Below are 19,449 nucleotides of genomic sequence, written 5' to 3'. Positions count from 1 at the left end.
TCAACAATGAATCACCATCAGTCACTCAGTCTGCCAGCCCGCTTGCAACCACAAGTTTTTTTTACCCCAAAATGATTTTAACTTTTCCGCAAGACTGCCCATTGCTTATTCATGCCTCAAATGCTGTGATCCATAATGCCTGTACCGAGTATGTAGTATTTCTAAAAAGCTGGTATATCTATGGTATTTCAATTGTTTAGGAAAGGAATACCAGTCCAGTAGCACCATTCAATGAGATGAATGAATTAGCAAATTTGAGAAGAAAAACAACACAACCAAACTGCGCTCTTAATGTCAAGGATTTAAAATATATCCAGATCAGACTTATTTTTAATCTTGAGGACTAACTAACTGTTACATCTCAATTTCTACATCTCTATCTAATATTTGGCTGGTCACTATTCATAGTAGATCTGTATTTAAAGCCTAACAGAGTGCACTCTATAGCCTAGGTCTAGGAGCTTACACGGTCTGTCACTGTGATCTATATATAACAGTAAATAGAGAATACTTATGTGGGCCTAGGTCCTACACAAGTAGGTTTGTATTCATATCAGTTATAAAACAATTTAAAAAACAAGCAAACAAACACAGATTTACTATAAATCTAGATTGCCAAGACCTATAAAGCCAAAATAAGAAGGCCTAGTAAATTTATTTTTGTTTGGGGCAAGTCAAGATGAGCATGAAAATGTTCGAGGCCCCACAACTTTTCACTAAAATATCTTGTATACATACAGTCAGGAAAAGGGGCATACATGTAGGCCTATAAATTTGAAAGTGCAAGAGGACAACTATCTGAAAAGTCTGGACAAAAGGCTAGGCTTTTATACATGTATTGTAGGCCCTACAGATACACTGTGGATGTGAAGAAGACAACCACTAAAACTTTCTATCCCACGAAAAGTGTGACATTTACAGTTCATCCAGGTAGGGCCCTATTCCATTTGTACACACTGAAAAAGAAATATTTGGAACATTGTTGGGAGGGTCTTGACACAAGGCTAGATCCCATTCAGCCATTCTTATGTGAGAGCAAAAGGAGCTCTCCAATGTATAGAGTCCCAAGAACAGCGCTATTCATTAGCATTGCCTCAAGCATGACATAGGAACAAAAGCCTCCCCACCTGGGTCACAAGTTCTATAGAAACCAGGTATTACAGCCAAACCTGGTAGAAAGAGAGGGGAAAAAAACTGGTAAAAGCCTACTTCACCATATTCCCATCAGGTTTGGTTTCTTGACTCAGTGGGTCAAGTCAGTATAAAACCGGTACGTTTGTTAATTATTACTGATAAAACTCACATTTTTCATAAAATATATGGTTATTAGTGGAGGAAAATTTCACAGAAGTTGACAATACTTTGTGTGAGGAATACATGTAGGCCTGCATGTAAACCGACATATTTTGGCATGACATGTTGGGGGCTCTTTCTCAACACCGACAGCTCTCAAAAATAATCCAACCAAACAAATTACATGTACATTTATAAAAAGGCATGTTAAAATTCACTCCTCCAAGATTTAATCCATGTATGGCATATACTCCAGTGAATATGTTTATTACACATTCAGTGACATAAAATTGATCAGTAAACCTGTGACAGGAAACAAAAACCTCAAGTTGCATGGCCCATCAACTATGCATAAAGGACCTTTTTGGTTTGAATGCTTTCTCCTCAAACGTTGGGATACAAAGTGAAGGTCAAATGGTGTATAGGCTTTTCTCAACTCATTTCCATACCCCAAGGTCCACACGGTCATGAAAATCATCAGGAATATGAAATAAAAAATTTGAATAAGTTTCCAGAAATGATACATCACTGATAAAATTTAAGATCGTTCAGTTTAATACAGGTATACATTTACTCTGATATTAAAGCGAGAATCAAATAGTGCAACTTTACGTTGTACACAGCATTTTTATTATTTCATCCCCCCTCTTTCGGGGGGGGGGGGGGGGCAATCAAAGTACAGAGTGTATTTTACCCTATCAATTTCTTTCCAAAATATTACACTGATCTGTAATGTTCAGGAATCATCATACACGAACATCGAACATCGAAGTACGTAAATACACTTATTTTCAATACTGTCAACTTTAACTTACACTACAATAAATTTTATGTTGATAATTTTTTGATATGCACAAAAATATGCATGGCCTGGCACAAAGATAGGCCTACACCCCTCCCTCCCCCTTACATACAGTACTTGCAGTGTAGCAATCCTAAAGAAACACCAACATAATTTTTTGTAAAAAAAAAACCTGATAAGCAAACAGCAAGGAAGCATTGAGCACTTTGCTTTTATCCCCGTTCAATCGATCAATCGTTGATAGAAAGAGAGCATGATGCAATGTACACACACACTTCCATTTATCTAAACATGAACCAAAACTTCAGCAGGAATTGAGAGTTTACAAACCTTCTTTTATTCTGGGACTACACAAAGATCTGTATTTAAAGCGAATTGACACTTGAATTATCAAAGGTGGCTGGGTTTCTCTTCATTAAAGCTTAAAGGAGAATGGTGCAGTTCAGACTTTCAGAAAACACTTTAATTTGAAGAGATACATTTTGGTAACTTTCATAGTACCTGTACATGTAAACCTATATGTAGCTTTGATTTTTTGATGCACCCCCCCCCCCTTATCCCAACATACCCCCATCAACCCCACAAATAGGCCTATTTTGAAAAAAAGGACTATCAATTATTCTTTTACATATCATGTAGTCTGGAGAAATGGTTCTAGTATTTGATATTGAACAGCATTTCTAAAACACCACAACATTATTTCATGGGATTACACAAATTAAGTACAGTAAAAGATTAAAATAACAGTTATATGATCCATGTACAATTGAGACAGTTAGGGACAGGGGATTAAGCTCTATTCTATTCAAAACACTGTCTAATGAGGTATCAAGCTAAGTTGACAAAAGATGGATTAAAATCTCCCAGATATTTCAAAAAAGGGATTATCTGATTGTCCTCCATCTTGAACACTAATTAATCTCCTTCAATATAATAGAGCTTTCAATTCATGGACCTGAATGAATGGGGATTTCAATTAAATCTAAAAAAGGGCAACTGAATTGATACAACATTATGGACAAAACTAAGACCACCAAAAGCTGTAAAGCTGCCTGTTTACAAACACATACAGGCCCACACTATTTTAAGAATTCTAAATGTACAACAAATTTACAAACAAAATTATGATCTTTCTGAAAATAACTAAAAATTAAATTCATGTTACATGTACTGCCAACTACATTGATGATATGTTGAGGCTTGAACTGTATTATATTGAATACAATGTACATGTAGATAGTGCAACATGAATGCCTTGTTGGCTTTCTTGAAAAATCAGTTCCATTCCCAAGCACTATTCTTGAGATTAACGTGACCCTGTCCCATTAAATAAAAATCATCACCAGTATCTTTACAGGTATTAACATTTCCAATTTTTCACAACAAAGATCTTCATCCAGATGGCATACCCTATAAACTAAAGAACAGATTTTTTCTTAATTTTTTTGAAATATGTATTCTGTATATTTGTATATCGTGAGATCACATGCTTTTCATATCGAAGTGTACAAGACACTGTAGACTCCATCAAACGAGTAAAAAAAAAAATTCACAAGATTTATGTGAATGGGAAAGAGGATTGGGGTCACATGACCTACGGAAGAGCAGAGTGCAAGTTTAATCAAAGTCTTGTTCAAATAACCAAAAGGGTCAAAGTATAGAAATGGAGAGATATGGCAAGTTCTCACTTGGCCTTGTGTGCTTTTGAAGGAAATGGCAATGGCATGAAAAGGGGGACTTTTTTTATGAAATCATGATCAAAAAGAAAGGAAGAAACTGGAAGTGAAATATGAACATGATGGTAGTCCTATAATTGTTCATTCTGATAAAATTATGTCAGCCCATCACCAGGATTATTATTGAAAAACTCTTTTTAAAAAGGGCAAAATTTCAATTATACATGTATTTACTATATATGAATATGATGCAATAAATATTCACACATTGCAGCTTACATGTACATGTGCAATTTAGACTTGAGATAACCGGGGCCCATGTAACACAATAACAATGGTTAGCGATTAATCGTTAATTGAGACAGCAATTCCGATTGGTTCCTATAGGTAGCTAATCAGTTTACTGAGCAGAATACATGTGCAAAGATGATTCATTTCATTTAACGATATACATGTATGTGTTACAGGACCCAGGGGTCTGTTCATACATTGTAGAAAAAATTGGAATTGAATCTAAAGCAAAGTATGATATAAAAAGAGATAAAACTGAATACTGAAAAGCAAGCTTCTGATTGGAGATTGAAGTCCCTTTTTAAAGATTTTTGTTTGTTTGTGGGGGTGGGCAGCCGGAGCTGATTCATTACACTCAAAAAATCAGATCAACATTAATAAACACAGGCATATAAAATGGAAGTCTAAGCAAACCATGAAAACACAAAATTACAATAAATTGTTAACATTTTTCAGGGCTTGTATGGCCGATTCGTAAAGTTCTTGTGAAGATTCAACATCTACATGTACATGTAGGCAGCATCACAGACATCTGACTACAACAATGTACGGTTTGGAAAGAGATAAACCTACCCTCACCGAGACATTCACCGAATGCAACCAAAACATACAATGTTTCTACTGGAGCGGAATAAAGGACCAAAGCTGAGAGCTCATTAACTTTATTTTCTTCTTCCTAAATTTAGATCAGACGGAAGGTTCGGAGGGGGTGGGGATCAGAAAAGAATTTGATTTATATGAACCTCCTCTTTTGCTGTTGTTGCATAATTCAACATTCTTATTTCTTATTTCTTTGTTCAGTGTTCATTTGATTGAAAAGATGATATATGGACTAGAGCCTCTTTAATTGTTTTGGTATAAAATTCTGTAAGTATACCCTTAATGATGTAGGCATACATTATGCTGAAAACAGTAATGATGCGGAGCAAGTAAAAATGAGATTAATTTGATACATTGTGTGATTTTAATGAACAATTCTTTTGCTGCCTACTGTACATGTATGCCAAGAACGCATACATGTAGGCCTAAAGATGTAACTCTACTTTCTTCATGCACATTGTACAAACGATTGTACTTCTATCACAAAAAGAAGACTTTTCGGACCGAATGCATTGCGATCGCCTTCAGGCAAGCTTCTTCATGCGTAATAACAACAACAGTCCCAAAGAGTTTCCTATGTGATTTAAATCAATGTTAGAGGGTCCGATGAACGAACACAGTGGTCATTTTCCCTTCTTTTTCTTTTTTTTTCCTTTTTTATTCAATATGGCCTTGGGAAGCTCTAGAAATACAAGTAAGATAGGCAGCTGTAGTATGGAAAATCAACGAAAAGTCACATCAAACTAACTGTGTGCATTATCACAGAGGATGTCCAATTGAGAAACTAACTTTTCAAAAAAGTTAAAACAAATAATTCCTCTAATGGTCTATTACAAACAGCAGTTGCATGAAAGAAATGTGATGCAACATTGCAAATACATGTACATACATGTAATCAATTTCTACATAATATACAACAGAAAAAAAACTTGAATAAAGACATACATGTACACTGTACAGTGCACTTCTGTGCAATGAAATTCCATTTTGCAAACATCACATGTATTGTGGTTGTGACCCATGTGCATTAAGCCTTTATTCCCCCATCACTTTCTAATTTTTGAATATGCCATCTAAATCAACTGTAAAATCGGGGTACTATTAGGCTTACTGTTCAATAGTGAATAGCCAACAGTCCAACCCAAATCTAAGAAAATTCTCATGGCCTCAGTACATGTGCACTGTACCTCCAATTCTTTACCTACATGGACATGTACATAAAAATGAAACACCAAAAATATTACAAATTGAACCCTAAATTTCCCTATAGTTGACTATTTCCTCAGGTATCAGAAACCATGCACCACTTGAGAAAATAATACCAAGATATATACAAGCACATTGCTGAATATTCTTGTTTTACTGCATAGTATGATTAGCAGAGAAGTTCAAGTACAGTACAAAACTGTTTACATTACATTGCGCAATCCTATACATCAGGTTCATTCATGTACATGTATATTGACACAGTTACAAAAGGCCCATGTATTCCTATCCAATGTGTGTACTTGTTTGAGAGTGATCAAATAACTTTCTTTATGGACCCAAATAATCAAGGTAAAATAAATTGTTTATTAATACACACCATGGTTACAATGTAGTGTGAATACATAAATGATGAGTTTGAAAGAATGTTTAGGACAAGATTTCCTTTCTAATACACATAATTTGTTCTTATTTTAATGGAAATTAAGATAGATTTTGAAATTTCTTAAATCAATTGATAAACCATAAAACTGCATCCCCTCCGAATTTTAGTTCCCTCAGAATATGCTCAACTTTAAGTCTAATTATCATCTTCAAATCAAATATATGTATGCACATATTACATGGACGTACGAGGGAAAAGGGACAGCGGGGGTTTTATTCAGAGCACCTTGGATATTATGCCAGAGTCAAACAATGCTTAATGAATCTAACTGACAGTAATACCTTCTACCAATTGACATTTCTTCTCTCAGGTATTTCAACCCCTTCTTTTCAAAACCCGATTCTCAAACATTGTTGGGCTGACAAGTAGAATCAATAATGGCTGAATGGGACCGCACTACCTCTTCATCAATTCTGATGAGGGGGGTAGGATAAATGAATATTTAACGGGCCAGATCACCAATCAAATGGAAAAGGTGTTCTCTGAATAACTGCCCATCTAAAACTGAATGCTCAAGTAGACACTACCAGTATTAATTCACGATTTGAATTTTCAGTATACATGTACATGTAGGCCTAACTCTGCAGACTGTAACAAAGATGATTGGAATTAATTGAAATTATGGACAAAATAAATCAATTATATCCACACTGCATGGAATGTACTTGCATCTTTGTACAGGCTGGGCACTACCCTTAGCAGAATTGAATGTGAGATTGGGGCAATTTTGCTCTTGAAAATGCTAAAAAAAAAAAAACACGTGGAAAAAAGAGCCCAGGAAAATTCCCATTCATTGAAATTCTAAAACTATCCAATGTTGCAGATCTATAGTGTGTGAAAAGTAACCCTCAAAATGATTATTTAAAAATTAATTTGCTTGGATCCCACATACATGTATTCCATGATATCATTTTTTGAATTAGGCACAAGTCAGTCCAATACAAATGGGCATGCAAGTCATAAGCTACACATCCATCTTTCCCGCGTACTAAATAATAGGGATAACTAATTATGAAGTCACAAACTTGCATATCTGGATAAAACTTCTTCATACATGTATTTCAATATTTATTCAATTAAGGGTGATTTCCACGGTTACGGAGTGACATTCAGAAACATGTTTTTAGCATTCAAACAAAGATATCACAAATATTTAAATAATTACTTACAAAGAAATAGTTCCTGACAGTAGTTCATGTAGCTGAAACCCTCTTTTCAAAATAATATTTCTTATTTTGATCCATTGAATTAATGAGATATGAATATTCATATTCATGGTTCTTAAGTGACATAAAATGGACATGCATATTTGAGGAGAAAACATATTACTCAAACTCTGTAAACTTTAAATGGCTATCAAATTCCATATGAGTTTTGATAGAAAAATTTGATCCAGATTTGAAATAGAGCCAATATAAATGTTTGGAAAATGTCCACTTTTGCTTATAATTGCCCTTAACTGAAATAGTATGAAGGTTCGACTCCCCAATTGGGAGATGATCCTAGTCCCCCAGGGATCATTATCAATGCAAACTTCATCAATACAAATGCAGGGTGCTACATTACTTTTTAAAAGCACTTGCCTGGTCGGGCAAGTAAATTTTTAATGAATTGAAATTATACACTTGCCCAAAAATCTATTTCACTTGCCCGAAAAATCCTTGAAAAAATAGTTATACCTCTTCAAGAGAAAGTTTTGCGGTTTATAAACCATTGATCTTTTCTCTTTTGACATGAACTGATCTACTTTGTTATTGCATTTCTTTTTCCAAAGTGATTTTATTTTGCCTGCCACGATCAAAATTAGGGTCAATATCATAAAATCGACCCTAATTTTGGTAATTCTACTGTGAGAAATTCACTTGCCCAATTTGGGCAAGTATTTTTTATCTTTACTTCAAAACACTTGCCCAACTCTAACTTTTACTTGCTCGGGCAATCGGGCAAGTGCTTATGTAGCACCCTGCAAATGGAGCTTCTCTAACAAGCTGCTATTGGAATCTATCTTCGATGTCTATAAAATCTCTCTATGTCGATCCAACTCCCAAGTACGCCCTGTCTATTTATCACAAAAAACAATAATTGTTACAATCAACTACATGTATCTCAGTTTTCTACTGTTTTGCTAGACTTCAACATTCCTAATATGAGATGTGTCTACACAGCACAACAGCGGACTCCATAAATCTCTATAGAGGATCAGCTATATTGGCATCAATAATTTCGTAACTTGAACTGGGATATCGGGATCTTTGAAATCGATAGGAAAAGGCGTCATGTTATATAGGAAATATATATAACATCTTTTTTTTAGACAGAACATTAGGCAGTATGATTGAGACTACAATCCCCTAAACAAATCAGATTTATGAGACACAAAATGTTATAATGACCCAGCTTATATTAACCTGTGCTAAAAAGAGCCCCGAGATCAGATATAAAACAATCATACAGATCTAACGATCAATGTTTGTTCAATGTGTTTTTATTAAATTCTAATTATCTGTAATTGTATATACCGGATTGTGAAATAATTAAATGTTTCTGCCTGGGCAATACAAATAGTACTGAATTTTACATTACAGCATGTTTCACTTATAATAGTAATTACATTGGACTTCAATTACAATATTAACAGAACATACTAAGGTCGCTTCATTATAGGTCGATACATGTATTTAGACCATTTACTATGTATGCACATACGCTGTCACTTGGCGTCTGGTCTGGCTAGTTTAATTACTTGCCCGATGAGAATGATACCCTTCTCATAAACCTATCCTCCAATTAGCCGCCTAAGAGTAATGCGGATAATTCAATAAAAATTGCGTTCATAAACTCCGAAAAATAAGCCGCATTATTTTTACGAGCGCCCGTCCTGAAAAAGGCGGATAATCGCCATGACAACTGGACACGCCCCCTCCGATGCGGTTGTGTTGGAAAAGGGTGACCTTGTGACCGCACCATGGCAATTATCCGCATTATTTGGAAATGCGTTCATAAACTCAAAATCTTGTCCCGATGCTGCTATTATGCGGATAATAGCAGCATCAGAGTAATGCAGATAACTCTTGTCCTCCTCCAATACCGTACAAAGTGACAGCATTCGACTCGTGATTGGCAAGGTTGATAAATCATAGCAATATATGTACATGTATACATTCAGTTGGTAAGTTTATAGAGTCTACATATTAGGTTGAACTTTAATAGTTTAGAGACAAGAGGCTAGCTCCCACAAAATATTAATGAATTGAGATGAGATAAATAAAATGAGAACGAGATTGAAATTGAAATTTAAGATTATTATTACCGGTACATCTTTTATGACATGTTATCAATATTTTGACAAATTGTTGATCGAATCTGCTAACATCCACAGATTTTAGGGTATTCCGATTTTAGACAAGGAATAAGGAATATGAAGTAAATATTTTGATGTCTTGACACTTCTTTCATACATTTCATGAAAGTCATGAAAATTTGACACTACACACATGACACACAAACACACACACAAACACACTGACGAGAGCAGATCCAAACGGCTTGTGACACAAGTTTGGACTACAGCGGCGGGTGAACTCGGGGGCATACTCACATGTGCACTAAGGCACGTCGAATGGCATCGCGCAGAAATCGTATTTCCATCGACCAAAATTGGCATCAAGAATGTCATTGTCCATAATGAAAATATTTGTAAAGAAGTTCTGTGTCGCATATTTTCTTGAATTCCTGTTCGTCAAATTGGCCAATCTGGCCTAAAATTCCAGGGATAAATATTCCATTCCAAGTCGATCACAAGCACTAGCAACACATCTCCAGATAGGTCTTCACAGGGTAAGCGCAGCATATAAATCGTGTACAGCGAATTTCACATGCACACATCACACAGTTACGGAATAGCCATTGCAGCTAGCTCTAATTGAATTGAAACGCCGATACGCTGTCTTCATTCAGCAGGCTTTCTTGCATCTAGCGGGTTACCTCTGGTTTGGATGACTCCATTATAAAATAGGGTCCTTGGTATAGTGTAAATTTTCACTTTTTCTATTTTACCAATAATTTAATGTATATTAGACAAAAAATAGATATGTCATTATACAATATGATAAATAAAGTTATTCATTGGATAAATTTGACAATTCATTTTATTTTTTACTCATACGTCTGAAGTATATGCTTATGATTCTCCCCTTAAAATGAATCGACTCGTCAAAATAATCGGATTGCGTTTTACGTCCCCACCGAAAAGGTGGAATCCATCGTACGAAGACAGGTGAATAGAACTATCTTTAATCCTCTTTTCTTTTCTAACCACAGAAACTTCTTTCATCGCCGCAGTCCGAAGCACATCCTTTCATATGTTAACCAGAGAATAAACTGGAAATCCACAAAGAATTCCATCGAGCTTTTGTGTTCATTTCATTTCGCAATGCAAAGCCAAAGCTCCTTGCATAGATCCTTAAATAATAATGAGTGGAAAAGATGGAATACCGATATGTTTCTAAAAAGGATTAGGGTCGAGGAATATACGCTTTTTTATTTGATACAAGAGATATAACATCGAAGTAAAGTAAAATACTTGGAGATCCAGAGTAAAGGGATAGATCAGGGAAGCAGATATATTTTACAATAATTCGGCAACCTCATAGGTCCTTTGGGACCTTCCGCCTTTTTACCTGTTTTTTTTTAAATCAATATTAATGAAGGAAGTTCAGTTAATTACCGAGAAGCCTATACATCTCAAAGTATAACTGAAATCGAATGACATCTTTCAAATAGAAGAGATTATAGGGTCCTTTTGTGAAGACCGGACAAAATCTTTAATCCGATAAGCAAATACAACACTATTGCACCCTCCCTCCGGATAAAATTATTCCAACCTATATAGCAGAAAAGGCGTGCAAGATATACACTGGGGAAGGGGGGGGGGTGTCCTATGTTGCCCGGGGCTCGATATTCTCGATCTGAAATATTCATATTTAGATTTTACTCTTTGGTCTCTGCTGAGAGAAAATATATATTGACTGCCGTAAAAAAAAGGGGGGGGGGGAATGTAACACAAACGGTGAAACCGAAGGGTAAATGGCTTTGGACATGAATATAAAAAAGAATAGAATAGAATACATAACAAGAAAAGAAGGGGAGTCAGAATAAAGATGGGGTCGGATGGGGGGAGAGGGTAAAGTATCATACTTTCAAAGATGTATGCCCGACCCCATCACTACTGATATGCCTTTACAAGTTTTATGATAATGCCAGGTAAAATTCATTTTATAGAACAGAGTATAAAACAAACTACCGAGAAACGCCCCTCCCCTCGAGCATTGCTTTATAATTATATAGGTCTATACCCTAACAAAATACCAAATAATTCCAAATTATTTATAATTGTCAAGAACGAGTTGATTCTTAAAAAACTTAAAGGGGATTATATTCATATGACATTGTCACCGGCAAATATTTTGATTCTTGATATTGTACAAATTATCTTTGAGAAATCAAATTCTTAGCAAGACTAGCGAGATAGGAACACAGAAACAGCAGCGATGGTACAGGGAGTGTGTTTCATCGTCCGAATGGCTTTAAAATCTTGTAAATTTTACAATAGCAAATCCCGCTCATATTATTGCATAAAGCTTAGGCCTCCCGTGGTTATGGTTCGGAAAATTGTACAAAACCTGGAAGTTCGAGAATATGAATAAATATGAACGTGAATTTTGATACGTTAATCTGCATATTCAAAGGTGGATCTACGGGGCCGGGGGAGTAAGTGGTTACCCCCCCCCCCCACTGGGCTGCCAAGTAATAAAAAGCAATAACCTACATTTTGGAGCCAACTTCCCTTTTATGCTTATCAAATTTCTCAGTACCAAAATTACCTTCATTTTGTTGTAAAGCCCTTTTTTGCTTTTCAAATATTTAAGACCCCCCCCCTTGGAAAAAAAAGCTAGATGAAATAAAATTTTAAAATAGAAAAATTCCTAGCTTATTTATTTTTCTTATTCCCTGTTACGTTTTAGAAGATGAAATTTAGGCATGTTTCCGCGAGGGGATGGGAAAATGTACTCATCACATCATAAGCCATGTACTCCTCCCCGTATGTCTGCACTGTCAGGAGTAGACTGTCACCCCATCAAATATGGTATGGGGTTCAGTCCTATACCAATGAGGGAAGGGGACGACTAAAAAAAGAAATTGTATTAATTGAAATGAGATCAAGGCTGAAGTTCAAATTCAAGTTTAATCTATAAAATAAAACAGACGTATGCGAACAAACGAAGATCAGTGAGATGAAAAAATAGAATACATAACACATTAAGGGGTTGTTGGGACCCATTAGAAGTAGGGTGTACGGAAGGAAAACTAAGGATGAGGTTAGAGATGACAGTTGTGTATACGCTGCACCCAACCCAGGTGAAGTATATAGGTGGATGGGGAGATAGCCTGAACACAACAAGGTAAAATGTTAATGAGCCTCGGAATAGATAAAAATGGTGCTATACATATCAGTATTCATGTAGCATAAATTAAAAGGGCAATATTGAATGCTCATTCATAATTTGATGACATATATAGGAGCAGGATCAATACCTATACTGTTTCCTACACCATGTAAAAAAATGTCAACTACCCTACCCCCTTACACACACACACACACACACACACACACTCACATATATTATTTGGCTTTAATGATGTAGTAATTTCTCCTCATTTTATATGAATTTTGTGAGGTGTTTCTGTGAAGTATATGGTTCACCCCTGTAGAGGAACTCGTCAAGGTTTCCCGCCGCATCAACGCTAAAATGGCTTAACCTTGTATTTAATTTAAATTACTTTATCTGAATATTGGCGGCGCTGTTTATAATAAGGAAATCAAATAAATAAAGACTGATTGATAATACGTTGTCGTCTATTGAATTCATCAAAATTGTGATTGGCAGGATATCAAATCCTAAAGAATGACGCAAATCCTTAGATGATATGCATCAAATCTATCCTGGATAAATTTCCCTTTGGTTCAAATGATGAGCCATTTATGAGCTCATATGCATGACTGGCAGAACTGATTAGAGCAACAGTTAAAAGTCTTTTATGAGGCCAGTCTTTCTGACGTGTAAACGTCTATACATAACATAATTATGTGAGTTGGAATCACCAGAAATTACTACCAAATCTATAATTGAAATCTTTTTGCAGTACAATGCGAGTATTAAAGTATAATAAGAAATATTGCACCCGATGAATGATTACCAGTCTATTTCATGGATAGTAATTATGTTATCAATGTAATATGCTAAAACTGAATTTCTTGTTTGAAGCTTGGAATTTATTTCTTTTTTGAAAAAAGGTGTGAAATTCAATTATCTCATCAAGAACGTTTCACCTTCCCAATCCATGTTTGTATCAGTAGCTTTTCTAACAATTCTTTCTCATTAAACAGCAATTTGTTGAGATTTGAAATGTGTAAAAATTAGGTCAAATTTAAAGCAACATTTACCTAAAGAATAGCGAATAGCCATATCGTAAAAATAGTATATATAAAAATATTATTGTAATCATTTAATGAACTCTGAGAATGAATCGGTAACATATAACAAGTCGTAGTTAGGGAGCAATGGCATAGAGGGGAGGGGGCACAGTCCGACTCCCCCTTTTGGTTTTCAGGTAGTGAAAAAAAGGCCGGGGAGACGAAAATGAAAGAAAAAAGAAGGAAGAATAGTTTAATAGGTTAAAATCATAAGCATTTCCCCTTCCTTCCCATATGGACAGCGCCTGATAAATGCCTAATTTGTTACCTATCTTTTCTATACGGACAAACAAACCAGTCATATCCATCCCCTTAATAGATTTAGTTTTATTCGTATAAAAAGGTCAATTATACAAGACGTGAACGCAGTCTATCAACACCGAATTCAATTTTCATTAAAAAGGCAAAAGGCAAAACAAAACTTGAAACATCAATTGCAGGATAGTGGGTGAGTTTCATTAAGTATCTTGTAATTGACAATTTGCTATTGGCCAATCAAATATCAGGATATCGATTAGGCCCTATATACTTGAATAACAGTTTATCACTGATAACAATTAGCAGCTTCATCTGATGCTCATGATAGTCAACAGCTAGTCATAAAAAGGTTAGGGTTAGGATTGTGGATCAGGAAATAAAGTGGTCATTAATGATTCGAAAGAAACAGATTAAGATTTTAAAAATCTTAAAGAACAAAACTGATTCGAAAGAAACAATCCCTGGCGTCTGTATATATGTCTATGTATGTAGACCCGACCTGTTGACGGTTCTAGACCCATACCGCCCCTAATTTTTTTTCTTTAATTTTCTTTTTGCTTGTCAAAAGGGTCAAATAAATAGAAACATTCTTATGTACCCTCAACCATTTATTAAATACCGGATCCCTCCTCTTCTTCAACGTATCCACGATCTCTTCATATTACATAATTTGTACAATGATTAATATTTTCACTTTATACACAAAACGCTGTTTATTTCTTTTTCATGCAACGCTGTTTACTAAAGAACTTTGCAGTAATTATCTAAAGTTTTTAAAATCTTAAACAGCAAAATATTTTTTTAAATATTTAATTCTTAATAAGATTAAGCATTGTTGTTTGACTGTTAAAACTGCTGTAAAGTTCAGAGTACTACTGCGTTGCATATAATGTCAAACATCAATTTTACCGTGTTTGAAACTAGTTGAATTACTTATAAGAAATGTTCTATCCATTCCATGATTGAGAGGGGTTTTATAACAAAAAGAAAACAAAAATAATACACATTCTTCGCGTTTTGCCGGGGTCCGACTTTTGAAAAAAAAAATCATGCCAGTTCAAAAAAAAAATTAATTGCAAAGTTTTATCAATAAATATCACATTCTCAACAAAAGTACATTGTTTGACTTTTTTCGACCATGTTAAAGTGTGGTTTACTTCCATGGCGTGCACACTTGCACGCTGTTTATCGGATAATGTACATACACTTGCACGCTGCACTTCACCAGTACGACAATACACCAGACGGTGGACTGTATGTTTCCAGAAGAAGAAGAAGAAGAAGACAAGAGCAGTCTTATTGGATTCTTGTTTTTTCAGACCTTTCATTAGTAGGCCCTATATGTCTTCCTGACTTCCAGATATGTTACATACATTTATAACTGGTTGCCATTGTTTCACTCGATTTTCCATGCCATTATTATTTCATTATTCAGTGCTCTTATCAGCGAATGAATTATATAATTAGTAGATCTAAAATTAGTAACTGTTCCCTTTTAGTTTGATTCATATTATCAACTTTAGTAACAATATTTGTTTATTTATGTTACTAACAATTGTTATCCATGACCTAGATTTTGACTTTATAGTTTCATGTATGATATGATGATTTACGTTGTTCTTTTTGTTTTCATCAGGTCATTGATGAAAAACAGTTTATGCTGATCGTTTGTACCTGATTAAATATGTTCTAATAAATAAATAAATAAATAAATGAATGAATAAATAAATGGAATTATTGTCATGATGGTGCTGCATCAGTAGGTCTCATGCACAATCAGTAAAGAATTTTAGCAATCATTTCGCAGACTCTTTCTATTCTACAACACTGAGAATCTTGTTTCAAAAGCAGTCTTTGTCGAAATCTGTGAATCAAAATCCTGGACTGGATAAACGACATATTTGCAATTTTTTTTCGATTTTAATCTCAATACGATGTGCTGTTCAGATCCACCAATTTTCGATAATGGCCTCTAATTTGTCCATAATGATTTGACGGGCATTTTCAAAAGATTTTGAACTTTGCAGAAAGCGTACTCTGCGAAGTGATTTCTTGGCACTTGTTGTTGTTGAATATGATGGCGCTCTTCAATCTCTCCAGATTATACGCGCCAGTCGCTCTCGTATAAGTAGGACGTCGTCGGAAAACGATCCATACGACTTCAAACCATTGGTGAAGATTATGTGACATTAATATAGATTAGTCACCCATCAACCTATTATATTAGTAGGTCCTACAAAATTAAATATCTACGTTGAATAACACTTTAATACAAATAGTGAAAATTTAATATCGCGCGTGCTAAATGATTGTTCGTGGAAAAGGGCACAGCACCAGCAAACCAATCGGCTACATGCAGTAGCCGATTGGTTATCTGGTGCTATTTTATGCAATAACTAGTAACTAGTTATTGCATAATTTATATGTAGAATTTCCTCAAATCTTCGTTAAAGGACAAGTCCACCTCAACAAAAGTTGATTTGAATAAAAAGAGAAAAGTCCAACAAACAAAACTTTGAAAATTTCATCAAACTCGGATGTAAAATAAGAAAGTTATGACATTTTAAAGTTTCGCTTATTTTCACAAAACAGTTATCTGCACATCCAGGCTGGTATGCATATGAGGGAACTGATGACATCATCCACTCACTATTTCTTTTGTACTTATTATATGAAATATGAATTATTCTAATTTTCTCCTCATTGTCAAGTGATACAACGATTAAGTCCTCCCTGAACATGTGAAATTAACATTGTTTGATACTATCCAAACAATGAAAAACAAAAGAAATAGTAAGTGATGGACATCACCGACTGACTCACCTATAGTTGTGCATTTCACTGTTTTTTTTGAAAAACAAGCGAAATTTTAAAATGTCACTAACTAATACGATTTTGATGAAATTTGCAGCACTATGCTAGTTTGATTTTTTTCTCTATTTTATTCAAATCAGCATTTTTCTGGGTTGGACTTGACCTTTAAATAACGATTCAAATGTGGAATCACATACATATTTCTCGTCCTTCTTATTCTTTTGTTTTGTCTTGTCTTAGTATCTTATTAACAAGAATTATATACCCTTCTTTCATGTCCTGTGTTTGGAAAAACCCCAAATACCTTAAATGTCAAAACGGTTAGTGGCATATATAAAACATAGCAGTTCCTGTGTATAGTCGGGATTATTTATTAACAATTTATTGTTTAGGATTCGGGTCATTCATCTTAAGTTTATTAATCATAATGCGTCTCTCCTTTACATATTTTGAAGAAAAAAAATAAACATAATGTTCAGTAGTCTCAAATACTTTGCACACCTCACAGATGCCTGAAGAGTGCTAATTTCAAAAATATAATTTCGGCACTCACCCGAAATGAAGACGCATTTGAAGAGGGCGCTATCCAATATTCAGAACAAATCAAGAGAGTGTTCAAGTTGTTAATTTTTCAATTCACAAAACAAATTAGAAATTAAAATGTAACAAAATAATGATGTGCAATTTACAGAAACAGGTTGGCAATACCTCACTGATATAAATATGAGAAAAGTAATTAAAAAGATATAGCAGATAAATTGTAAAGAGGGTTAAGTACAGTCAAAGAAGCTTGTATCACATTGCATAAAATGTCATGCAGATCAGTGAACGTAACTAATCTGTATACAGATCAGCGAAGACCACTAATCTATTTACAGATCAGCGAACAGAATTAATTTGTGTACAGATCACCAAAGAGCACTGGTCTGTATACAGATCGATGGTGAAGAGGGGGGGGGGGGGGGGGGGTGAAACTAGTGCAAAATTGCCCTGACCCTTACAGCCCCTGTTGATATATTTTCACAGGTAGTAGCAATCCTATACAATGAGTCTGTACTATCCCCCCATCTCACATCCTCTATCTGTCCATCTTGTGTAAAAAAAATCCTATTTTGCGAGGGAAAATGTAAAAAGGTAAAAACAAAGGTAAAATTTCGTTTAATTAATTATATTTGATTTATTAAATGTTGAGCCATTTCAACGTGTTCAAATTTCTGGCAACTTTAGCAATGTAAAGTCAGTGGAGGGAACGTCACTAGACTTATAACTTAAAATTGGACTGAATTGAGATGCATTTAACTAAGGGATGAGTGGGGATGGGGGGAGGAGGTGGTCGTTCTCAAAATGCTAGTGGCTCATATTGCACGGTTTCACGACCCATATAATTTTTTAATACCCCTTTCTTCTCCCTTCTTCTTTACATTTTTTTCTCACTAATTTAAAAAATCATAAAGGCGGTCGCTCCCATGTTCTTACTAGTGTTCCTGGATTAAACACTAGTTCTTACCTATATAGCATCCCCCTCTTTAGATATGACTTCTCTAACCTAGAGTAAACAAGCGAGAAAATAATAAAACATTATTATGTCGTCATAATTTGGGATTGCCCGGAGATTTTCCCCAGGCATTTATGTGCTATCAATAGCATTATAGATACTATATAAAGCAGGTTGCAGGTAGGTCCAAGGACGACCCCCCTAAATATGTAGAATTTGAAGGGGGGGACAGATTGAGATATTTTTTTCCAAACACAATTTAACTTCATAAAAACCGCCGCATTCTTCTCAATTCTAGATTAAAGGGATGGTCCGGGCTGAAAATATTTATATCTGAATAAATAGAGTAAAATACAAAAAGCAAAGCGCTGAAAATTTCATCAAAATCGGATAACAAATAACGTAGCTATTGAATTTAAAAGTTTATCAATATTTTGTTAAAATAGTTATATGCACATTATCATGAATATTCATCAGGTGGGCTGATGATGACACATCCCCACTTTCCTTTTTCTTATGTTATTACATGAAATCATAATTGTTTCATTTTTTTATACATGTGTGAACGATATATCTCTCTTACTAATGAAATAAGTTGCAGCAATAAATAACTAATGCACTTAATCAGTTGTCAATTTAATTGTTTTAGTTCTTTGTAGAACATTTTTGAATGAACCTAATTTCATATAATAAAATACAAAAGAACAAGTGGGGATATGACATCATCAGTCCCTGGCGTAACTACGGGGGGGCATGGGGGGGGGGCACGTGCCCCCCCCCCAAAAAAAAAAAACGGGGAAAAGGAGAAAAAGAGGGAAAAAGGAAGAGAAACGTAGTGGGGAAAAGAAGAAATTGTTGTTTATTATAGTGTTATATTATATTATGTTATGTAACATAAGAATCATTTTTTTCACAACTTCATGAAACATTATTTGCTTAATTGTGTATTCATTGTTCCCGGTGCTCGCATAGACTGTTTAACGAGATATATAAACCTGCTGTTTTCAAATCAATATACAACAAAATAATATATTT

At 34.8% G+C, this 19,449-nt stretch overlaps 1 protein-coding gene across 3 annotated transcripts in view; it reads right to left on the bottom strand.

Annotated features, from left to right (window-relative positions):
- The window catches only part of LOC121430120 (anosmin-1-like), a 56,862-nt gene extending 46,599 nt beyond the window's left edge, over positions 1–10,263 (bottom strand). For 2 of the 3 annotated variants that reach the window (XM_041627399.1, XM_041627398.1), the window contains exon 1: positions 9,912–10,262. In XM_041627399.1, coding sequence (XP_041483333.1) covers positions 9,912–10,031 — 120 coding nt within the window. In that variant the 5' untranslated portion in view covers positions 10,032–10,262. Of the gene's footprint in view, positions 1–9,911 lie in introns of all 3 variants that reach the window. The other variant, XM_041627397.1, reaches the window with a different exon arrangement.
- Between the last annotated feature and the right edge of the window lie 9,186 nt (positions 10,264–19,449).

This window comes from Lytechinus variegatus, chromosome 16 (assembly GCF_018143015.1).
Source record: "Lytechinus variegatus isolate NC3 chromosome 16, Lvar_3.0, whole genome shotgun sequence".
Classification (NCBI taxonomy): Eukaryota; Metazoa; Echinodermata; class Echinoidea; order Temnopleuroida; family Toxopneustidae; genus Lytechinus; species Lytechinus variegatus.
The sequence above is the reverse complement of the archived record's forward strand: the minus strand, read 5'-3'. Positions and strand labels throughout refer to the sequence as shown.